The 10,580-nt window shown below is 47.1% G+C and overlaps 1 protein-coding gene across 2 annotated transcripts in view; it reads left to right on the top strand.

The window, feature by feature from the left end:
* The first annotated feature begins 1,708 nt into the window (after window positions 1-1,708).
* The window catches only part of ZCCHC14 (zinc finger CCHC-type containing 14), a 43,152-nt gene continuing 34,280 nt past the window's right edge, over window positions 1,709-10,580 (top strand). For both annotated transcript variants that reach the window (XR_009556183.1, XM_060253780.1), the window contains exons 1-2: window positions 1,709-2,386; window positions 10,088-10,211. Coding sequence is in view for 1 of the 2 variants with exons in the window: in XM_060253780.1 (XP_060109763.1) it covers window positions 1,823-2,386; window positions 10,088-10,211 (688 nt within the window). In the remaining variant the exon portion in view is untranslated. The remainder of the gene's footprint in view (window positions 2,387-10,087; window positions 10,212-10,580) is intronic.

Below are 10,580 nucleotides of genomic sequence, written 5' to 3'. Positions count from 1 at the left end.
CCCGGGCCGCCTGAGAGGCCCCTCCCCTGCTTCGGGCCTTCCCCCCTCCTCCCCCCCAGGGCCTTCGCAAGGCCGCCTCATCCTCACCCCCCCCCCCCGCTGTGCCCCATTGGCCCCCTCTCCAAACCCTCACCCCCAAAATAGCATCTCTCCCCCCCTCTTAAAAACGCTCTCAGGAGCTCCTCGTGCCCCCCCGCCTTATCAGGTGTGCCCCCCTTCACCCATAAGTAAACCTTTGTGTCCCCCCCCCAACTGGACTCCTCCCCTTACCCCCGCCATCCCTACATCTCCCCCGACTCCTCGTCCTCACCCCAAAAACAGCATTATTCCTCCCCCCTTAATAACGCTTTCAGGAGTGCCTCTCTCCCCCGCCTTATCAGGTGTGCCCCCCCTTCACCCATAAGTAAACCTTTGTGCCCCCCCCCCCGTTCACCCATAAGTAAACCTTTGTCCCCCCCCAAACTGGGCTCCTCCCCTTACCCCTGCCATCCCTACATCTCCCCCGCCATCCCTACATCTTCCCCTACCTTTGCCAAGGCCTCCTCATCCTCACCCCCAAAATAGCATTATTCCTCCCCCCTTAATAACGCTTTCAAGAGCGTCTCTTGCCTCCCCCGGTCTTATCAGGTGTGGCCCCGTTCACCCATAAGTAAACCTTTGTGTCCCCCCCCCAACTGGACTCCTCCCCTTACCCCCGCCATCCCTACATCTCCCCCGACTCCTCGTCCTCACCCCAAAAACAGCATTATTCCTCCCCCCTCAATAACGCTTTCAAGAGCGTCTCTTGCCTCCCCCGGTCTTATCAGGTGTGGCCCCGTTCACCCATAAGTAAACCTTTTTGCCCCCCCCCTTACTGGGCTCCTCCCCTTACCCCCGCCATCCCTACATCTCCCCCGCCTCCTCATCCTCACCCCAAAAACAGCATTATTCCTCCCCCCTTAATAACGCTTTCAGGAGTGCCTCTCTCCCCCGCCTTATCAGGTGTGCCCCCCCTTCACCCATAAGTAAACCTTTGTGCCCCCCCCCCCGTTCACCCATAAGTAAACCTTTGTCCCCCCCCAAACTGGGCTCCTCCCCTTACCCCTGCCATCCCTACATCTCCCCCGCCATCCCTACATCTTCCCCTACCTTTGCCAAGGCCTCCTCATCCTCACCCCCAAAATAGCATTATTCCTCCCCCCTTAATAACGCTTTCGAGAGCGCCTCTTGCCCCCCCCGTCTTATCAGGTGTGTCCCCCGTTCACCCATAAGTAAACCTTTGTGTCCCCCCCCCCCCGCCTGGGCTCCTCCCCTTACCCCCGCCATCCTTACATCTTCCCCACCTCAGGGCCTTTGCCGAGGCTTCCTCATCCTCACCCCAAAAATAGCATTATTCCTCCCCCCTTTAATAACGCTTTCAAGAGCTCCTCTTGCCCCCCCCCCCGCCTTATCAGGTGTGGCCCCGTTCACCCATAAGTAAACCTTTGTCTCCCCCCCCCTCCCCCAACAAAAAAAATTCACCTCTTCCCATTTTGGGGGGATGGTGATGTTGGGGAGGGCTGGATTTTTGACCTTTGTGGCAGGTCTTGCTGCCTCTTCCTGATCTTGAACCTCGTAGCAGGGAGGGGGGGGGATCTCTGGGTTCTCCTCTCTGGCCCCCTGAGCCAGATCTGCCTGGTCTAAATAGTTAGGCCTGTGTGGGGTCCAGAGGCTGCAGCCCTAGAAGCAGAGTCTCTCTAGTGGGGTCCGATCCAATCCTCTTCTGCTTGGCCCTGTCTGCTTGCAGTTGCCCTCTAACCTGGGAGGGGAGGGTCTGCTGCCTTTGGTGGCGTCAGCCAGCAGCATGGTAGAGAAGCGGTGCCCACGGCTGCAGAGAGAGAGTGTGTACCGCTGGTTCTCCGAGCTGCCCTCTCCTCAGCGGGTGGAGTTCTTGTGTGGCCTGCTGGACCTGTGTATCCCCTTGGAATTGCGCTTCCTGGGCGCCTGCCTGGAAGACCTGGCTCGCAAGGACTACCACTCGCTGCGGGATTCCGAGATCAAGGCCAACAACCCCGCCGACCTGGGCAGCCTGACCAACCTGACGGATGAGGTGGTGCGCAGCAAGCTCTTGGTCTCGCTGGCTCTCCTGGGGTCATCCCACCGGGAGGCGGCGGGGGTCCTCTTCCGGACTCTCACCCACATTGACTCTGTCATTCACAACTATGGACTGCAGCTCAACGAGGGCCGGACTGGGGATGAGTTTTTGCTGCTGTTCACCATGGCCTCCAACCATCCCGCCTTCAGTTTCCACCAGAAGCAAGTGTTGAGACAGGAGCTCACCAAGATCCAGAACATCGTTGCAAATACCAGCAAGAGCCACAACACTTCTACGGCGAGCCCCATGGGAACATGTCCTGGTTGCCACAAGGTGGGTATGTCTTTATGACTGTGTCCCTGGGCTCTTCTTCCAGGGTCTGTAGAGAGGACAAGGGTGATGCTCTTCTGAGGAGGGGGTCTGCCCTTTACATGGTAACTGGCAAAGGGTTCATTACAACTGGTTGATGGGTGGTCTTGCCATTGATCCAACTCCTTTCCTGGTCAGTCTGCTTCACCATTTTCCATGGTTGCCCCCTCCCCCACACTCTCGTATGTACTTCCTGAAACTACCACCATGTGTGGAATAAGGGAGAGGAGGATTGACAGCTGTGTGCATGTGTGTGAAAGAGCCGGTAGCTTTGCTTTGGGATCTGGATTTGGTTTTGAAGCCCTCACTGACTGACAGCTGTCCTGGCATTCAAAACTCAGGCACAAACATTCCAAGTGTACAAAGTGTGTAAGAACATTTGGTGCGCCAAAACGTAACTTTGAAGAATGTGTCTGCTCAACAGGTGCAGCTTCCTCCATTTCTGAAGCATTAAGAAGGAAGAAGCTGCAGCAACGTCTTCTAATCTTCTTCCTGCTATTTCCTCATTATAGAAATGGACAAGCCTTTTAAATCCTGGTAGGGCCTGGGGGGTCCCATATCTTAGGGTCAGCAGCTGGTCAACAGTGGCTGCACTGTAGAATGTGTAACCAATTGCTGCTGGCACTCATGGAATAAGTGTGGACTGATTGCCTGCTCAGATTAGATTCTTGAAGAGGATCGATAAAAAGCTTTTGTTTTGAACTTGGATTAATTTATCAGTCTTTCAAAGGGAGTAGAGAGCAAATATCATTAAGTAGTAAACTGGCCTGGGAAGGTGTGTTGGTTGTGTCTTGAAGAGGAACCTCTCAGCCAAACAGACTTGCAGTTGTGTTTGGAAATAATTAAGGACTTGGGATAGAGGAGTAAATTCTATGTACTTTGTTTCTGATGAAGTGGAGTGACAGGTTGGAGATACTTTGTATAGATGTCCTGAGAACTGCAGTTTCTTAGTCATGGCTTCAGTTGAATTGAACATATGAAGCATATGAACATATGAACATATGAAGCTGCCTTATACTGAATCAGACCCTTGGTCCATCAAAGTCAGTATTGTCTTCTCAGACTGGCAGCAGCTCTCCAGGGTCTCAAGCGGAGGTTTTTCACACCATTTTGCCTGGACCCTTTTTTGGAGATGCCGGGGATTGAACCTGGGACCTTCTGCTTACCAAGCAGATGCTCTACCACTGAGCCACCATCACTCCCCTTATGTCTAGCAGGATTTCTGTAAGGGCAAATCAGAGGGGAAAATGTTGAAAACCACTTACGGTCTCCATTGGAAGGATCAGTAGAGTATAAATGAGGTAAATAAAGTTTAAAAATTGAGACAGATAAACAGTGCGCAAACTTTAGGGTTCCCTAGAACTCATCAGGCCAGATATTACAAAATTAAAAAGCAACACAGATTTTAAGCTGGGTTTTTTTTTTGGGGGGGGGGGTGCACTTTACTACGTTAAGACGGCCTCCTAACGCGACCGAGACACATAACATATCCTATTAACTCGTTTCTCGACATATATCTTAATTTAAAGCTTTTCCAGGGTAAAAAGTCTAAGTTTAAAAACCGAGAGTGAAGCGCACATCAAAGCTGCGAGCCTGCGGGTGTGCTTGCACGTAACACTGAACATGAGAAAGCATGCCTGAGGATCGGGCGGGAAACGAACCATAACTTTTCTCCCCCCCCCCCCCCCCCGCGATGAAAAATGAAGGCAAGTGGCGGGAAGGTCTCTTATAACGCCGCTTATTCGGCTACTGGAGAAGATGGGCCCGGCGAGCCCAAATCGCCGCCTGCGCGGGCGCCATCTAGGCCGAAGCCCCCGGGACAATCCGTCCCCCTCCCGCCAGCCCTTCCCGTCCCGCCCCCCCTCCTCACTTACACACACCTGGTGTCGTCGGCCACGTTCCGCACAAAGAGCGAGGTGTTGGGAGGCCGCAAGTAGCGAGACATGGCGCTGGTGTAGGTGGCCGGGGAGAAAAGAAGAATTCTTTGAATGAGTACATTGTCCGGCCCATGTACACTTTGGCATCTTCTTTTGTAACTTGTGCCAAAATCTATGGGGTCAGCAAGTACAAATAAGACATTTGAGTTACTTTTAGTTTGCAGGTAAAATGCATAGGAATAAAAGAAGGAGCTTGTAATTAGAGATGGAATACGTGTGTGCACTAAATTCCCATCTTCCCTTCTTTAAAACTGGCCTGAAAACAGGCAGATTCTTCCTTTATCATTCTGATCTGTGGAAATTACACCAGAAGACCTTGAATAGGGGAGATAAATGTCAAGGCTTTCCCAGGTCTATGGTTTTGGGCTTAACACTGTGCAAATGTGATTTCCAGTTCAGGAGGTCCAGACAGTCTGATGGTAAGGCTGACTGACAGTATTTGAGTGTAAACTTCCACCTGATTGTACTTATGTTTACTTCTGCTGGAGTACTCATTTTCCCACTATAAGCCAAAGAGTGGAGAAACAAAGACTCGCTGTGGGTGGTGTATAAAAATAGAACTAAACACATAGCATTGATGAATCCTGATAGCTCAAATGCTCAGTATGCTTTATTTCAAGTGTTTTAATAAAACAAAGTAGGATTTCCCATCGCCACCGTAAGTATTTTGCTTGTTCTTTCCTTTGTAAAAAGGATAGAGCATCACTTGTTGGAACAAACTGACTTCTTGAGATCAGATACTAATGGTTAATTAAGTGTGTCACTTTTAAGAGACTAGAAACTTGGCTTGGATCAGTAGCCGGAGAATCTGTTTGCATTACTCAAACCCTGTTTAAATAGCACAGCAATATCCCAAAGGTCCATTCAGGTTATCTTCTGTACAACGTGTTGTTTACATGGTGTTTGAACCATCCCTCATTGTGAAATTTTTTTATTTCAGAAGGGGAAAAAATGGAAGCTTAGCTTTCTTTACTTGAAGCACTGCCAAATATGAGGTGAAGTGCATTCCATGCCATATCCTTGCAGGAACAGTCAGGAAATATGGGCAGTTGAACAGGGGACTCTGAAAGGGGAATCCTTGCACTGGGGACTGTTTGAACAAAGAGCTTCCTTTTGGCTTTATAAAACAGGACAGAAAATCTACTGTCTTCCCCCAGTGTTTACCTCCTGATTGCATTAAAAATATGATTGCGTGCCACAATGATATGTCCTGTTGCAATAAAAAATATTTCATGTGAAGCAGATAGTTTACAGTTCCTCTGGACTCATTTCTGCTCTTTAAAGAAGTTCTTTTGAATTATGTCTTCAAAACACAGAAGCCTAGGGGAAACAAGCAGTGGCAGCTGTCCTGTTTACCTTAACTGTGCCTTTCATGGCTGGATGCACCTTCCTGTCAACAACTCCCATCCTTTCAGGAGTTTTCTAAGGAGATAGTTCCTTTCCTCTTCCATTCTCTAGGACAGCCAGCTTCTGTTTAGATAACAAATAAGTATTTTTAAATTTTGTTTTTTAAAAAAACCCGTCTGTTCTGTAACTTAGGATTTTTGGACAACCTTTGCTTGTTGGCAATTGAATTAAAAAGACAAATGTGAAAGTCTTGTACTCTTCAAAGCAGTGAAAAGAAGATAAGATCAATAAGGAGTATTGGAGAGCAGTGCAGCAGAATTTGGGGAAGAACTGGAGAAGAAATGTGGTGTGTTGCAGGAGTACAATTGGTTCTTATAAGCTTTAATTAGATACTCCAGATCATTGCCAATTGAAAAGAATTTTGTCAGCAGTAACACATGCACTATCATGATAGTGTACTAAGTTCTGATTATCTAAAATACTATGAAATTGCCGCTTAATGGAACACTTGTCTGTTTGGAATGGAGTCATCTAAGTGCCTTGCCAAGGCCTTGTAAAGATCACCTTGCTGCGCTTTCTGGCCAAGGTTAGGAGATGAGCATTCTGCAGGTGCACATGCACACTCCCTCATCCTTCCTTATTCTGTTTCGATTCCTTTCATAATTTGCTTTAAGTGTGTTAAAATATTTGCATTGGTGCAAAGCATCGGTAATGCAGATCATGTAGTTAAGCAGACTCTGGTTAATGTTAATCACAATACCAAAAGATGGCATATTGCTACATCATGGCTAAAACAAACTAATGGAAGGTGAGAACCACGCAGAATACTCTTGGCATCCTAACTGTGGTTATGAGATTGAAAACTGTAAACCTCTTCTGGGCCTAAATGATGCCATGGTTGTCTAAAAAGATAATCAAAGTAATTACATTTACCCAGGGCTGGAATTCTAGCAAGAGCTCCTTTGCATATTAGGCCACACCCCCTTGATGTAGCCAATCCTTCAAGAGCTTACAAAAAAGAGCCGTGTGAGCTTTTGAAGGATTGGCTACATTAGGGGTACATGGCCTAATATGCAAAGGAACTCCTGCTAGAATTCCATCCCTGCATTTACCTATTGCACTGTGATTTGCTAATCTGGGTGATGTCAACTTTTCTAAGAAGTTGGCAATGACCTTTGAGGGTTTTTTCCCATTTAAATCTGCTTTTTAAAAATCTTTCTTTTTGACTCATTTTATATACTCTGCAAATTTGAGGGCTGCCCCTAGGTGACCTTTTGCTACAAAGCAAACAGAGGTGGCATGAACCTGGTGAAGTGGTCTGCAGTACACAGAAGTTTATGTCACCATAACAAACATGTTGGTTTTTAAGGCGCCACAGTATTTTCTCTGAAAGTAGTACTTGATTGTCTGCGGATTTTCTCTGCAAGTAGTACTTGATTGTCCATCTCTCTCTCTCTAGCAGATGAATGTTAAACTGCAGCAGCATATCACTAAAGAGATCCTTGGAAAACCACCTTCTTTGCCCTTTGCGTCCCATCCTTGATAAGATTGTTGGTTTTTAAAACTCTGAAAACCAGTGCAATGTTCAGCTTTTACCCCAAATGTCCTTGTAGTTAAGGCTTGGCTTTATTAATGTGCTGTGTGTGCTGCTAAGTTGTTTTGCTTCTGTTTCAAAGCAAAGTCCATTTTAGCCTCTTTTCCTTACCTAAAATACCTGTTTTAATATTGGAGGGCGAGGATCAGCATTCCTGATGTTGACCATTCTGTTCAGCTTGTTGATTGCCACTGTGTTCCTACCTTGCAGTGACGTTTTGGGAGTCCTTTCTGCAGTAGGATCCAGAAGCACTGCATCTGTGTGGAAATGGGATTATAACTATAGTTCCACTCACCATTACTCAAAGGGGGATACTGCATAGTAATTACATAGAGTCTGGGCCCGTTAAAAAAAGAAAAATGTGGACAGAGCAGTATGACTGTATGATCCTAAATAGGCTTACTCAGAGGTAAATCCCATTAGTTCAGTGAGGTTTAGTATGTAGAAAATGTGCTCAGGATTGGACCCTCCAATCAGCCGCTGCTAGGATATAATTTCCTTAACTGGCTTCCTTTGGCTCATCTCTGAGGAGCCCCACTCCAAAATGAAACCGCGTGGTATCTTTTAAAATATATCTACTTTTGTCATTAGCACAGTGATATAACAATGGGAATGAAAAGCATTTTCTCACGCAGCACTCCACTGAACTTTGCATGCCCCTCCTAGCTGCTGAGTTCCAGCACGTCCAACCCCTCTTGGCACTAAGTAGCACTCAGTCCCTGAGCTGTTGTGGCCCTCCACCAGTAGTGCATTCCTGACCCCATTGGTCTGGGCTGACGGGGCCAAGGGTGTGGAGCGGTGGGGCACCAACAGCAGCTCACTTTCTGAGTGCTGTGTAGCAGTGGGAAGTGCCGAGAGTGGCTTGGAGAGGTTCTTGCTGGGGCTGTAAGGGGAGGTAGTAAAGATGAGGCATCCCAAGGGGGCTCCCTGCCCCAACACAGCATCTAGAAAATAGGAACTGACAGCACTTCATAACAGACATCTTTGGGTTTGTAACCTATTTTTTAGTACTTGGTTTTAGTGATAATAGCATGTTTTTATTGTTGTACGTCGCCTAGAGCCCGGCTTTGGCCAGGATGGGGCGATTCATCAAGTTGAATAAATAACAATAACCTGTAAATCAAGCTCTGTGGGGCAAGCAGGTGGTGGAGGAGGAGGAAGACCAGCAGTGATTCTCCCTTCTAATCTCCAGAAGTGAGGGTGGGGACTGCACCTCCAAAGCTCACCAGTTGGTCCATGCTGCGGAAAGGCGTCATGCTGAGGGACACTGTTGAGGGCAGCTCAGTCGGGGCAGCTAGGTCATGGGGAGGGCAGAAATCAAACCCTTATTTCTGTTGCTGCACTTTCTCTTTCCCCCCAAATGGAAATGAGAATAATCGTAAAGCTCCCCATGTTTGCAAGATGTGGCGGAGAGGCCTGTTTTACATTTTGGTGCAGCCAAGAATGGCAAAGCACTGCCAACCACTTTATGAACTCCATTCCTCCCACTAATATGGTGGTTTACCTGTCTGTGCTGGACAAACTGGTGCTGTGTCTATCTAGTGCAGTTTTTAACCTCATGTTTCCTCCAAGGATCTGAATGATGCAGAAGTTGTTGTCTTCGCTCTGTTATTTTATCCTCCCAACAGCCCTGTGAGGTAGATGGTTGCAGACCATCCAGTGAGTTTCATGGCAGAGTGGCCATCCTAAGTCAGAAAAGCCATTACAACCCACTTTTGAAACAATAAATGAAATGCGTGAGAAAGCAGGGTGGGAGGAGAATCAGCAGTAGAGGCTTGATCTTGAGCGAGACCGCATAGCCAAGCACTACTTTGTTTGGTGCACATGTGTTTGTAGCTAAGGAATGGTTGGTGCCCCAAGGAAGAGCAAGGCTTTGGTGCTTCATGGAAGGAAAGGCAGAGGTTTTCAGCAGGTGAAGGATAAGAGCAGCAGTGAGTGAGAGAGATGGCAAGTCTTTGTTGGCAAGTGTGGGTGGATGTGAAATAAGAGTTTGTCTGGATCCTGGGGCCAGGTTTCCTTCTCACAATGGGCAGCCAGGGATCCCAGTGTGAGCAGGCTGGCTTTCCTTTACGTAGCGCAGAGTTGGATGCAGAAGACCTTTTGTGGCTCCAGGTAGTAAAAATGAGCCTTTGGAGAATATAGAACTGTTTTGGGATGCAGCACACCTTTAACTTGTGTGTTCTAACTTCTGTGTTCTGTAACTTCAAAGCAGGGAAGAGCCTAGGAAGACACAGTCTGTGCTGTAGGCTTTTCTTCCCTTGCTCTTCATCCTTCGGAGGAATCTCAAACGCATGTTGCATCAGAGAATATGGCACTTGGAAAAAATTACGAGGCAGTTGTAGCAAGCCCCAACCCAAACACAAGTTGTTTAAAGTGCTGCATTTGGAGCTCATCAGGCTCTTTTGTTTCTGTTATGTGTGTGGGTTTTTGAAAGAGTGAGTCGGACAGCATATCGGTTAAACTGATGGTGGTTATGAAATGAGCAAGATTTAACATTTTCCTGGTAGAATTAAATGGGGTAAGTGAAGCATCCTTTTGCAGCTAGGCAAACTGTAAAACCAGGCCTAACCTGAGTGCAGACCAGACTTCCAACATAAGCAGATTGCACGCATTCTGTCTCAAATCTCCACCACCATCACTTTTCTGTGCTTTACAAAGGTGCTTATAAATTTAAAAAAAACTGCTTTGTAGTAAACAGATAAACTAAACCTGTGGACTTTGATAATATTATAGCTTTGAGAAATGAAGCTGACTGGTTTGTTTTCTTGTGTTTTCTTTCTCCTTCAGGTCACTCCACGATCCGAGACCCCCATAAACAGTGTTGGTAACAGTTTAGAAAATGCACTACATACATCAGCACATTCCATTGAGGAGTCATTACCCAAGAGGCCTTCAGGGAAACACTCTAAAGGTGCATCCACAGGTTTTGCAAAATATTGTGGTGTTGCGTGCATTTTTTAGACTAGTTCCGGCTGCTTTAAAATACTTTACTGATGCTTGATAAAAACTGTGGTTACGGTGTTGATTACTAAACAAAGAAGTAATACCTGCTGCTTGTAGGAAGATTCACGCACATGACTTTTGTTGGTCAGCAAAGTTGTTACTGCTCAGGAGTGCTTAACATTTCTGCACATAACCCTCAAATAGCAGCTAGATATCCAGTGAATGCTGGGCCAGGCTGATAGTTTTCTGGAAAGGATTTCAGTCTAAAATTCTGCTTTGCTTTAAGCCCTTTTGTTCTTCTTGATTGACTATTTGTACTCGTAACACAGCCTATGAA

Source organism: Heteronotia binoei, chromosome 14, assembly GCF_032191835.1.
Source record: "Heteronotia binoei isolate CCM8104 ecotype False Entrance Well chromosome 14, APGP_CSIRO_Hbin_v1, whole genome shotgun sequence".
Lineage (NCBI taxonomy): Eukaryota > Metazoa > Chordata > Lepidosauria > Squamata > Gekkonidae > Heteronotia > Heteronotia binoei.
The sequence above is the reverse complement of the archived record's forward strand: the minus strand, read 5'-3'. Positions and strand labels throughout refer to the sequence as shown.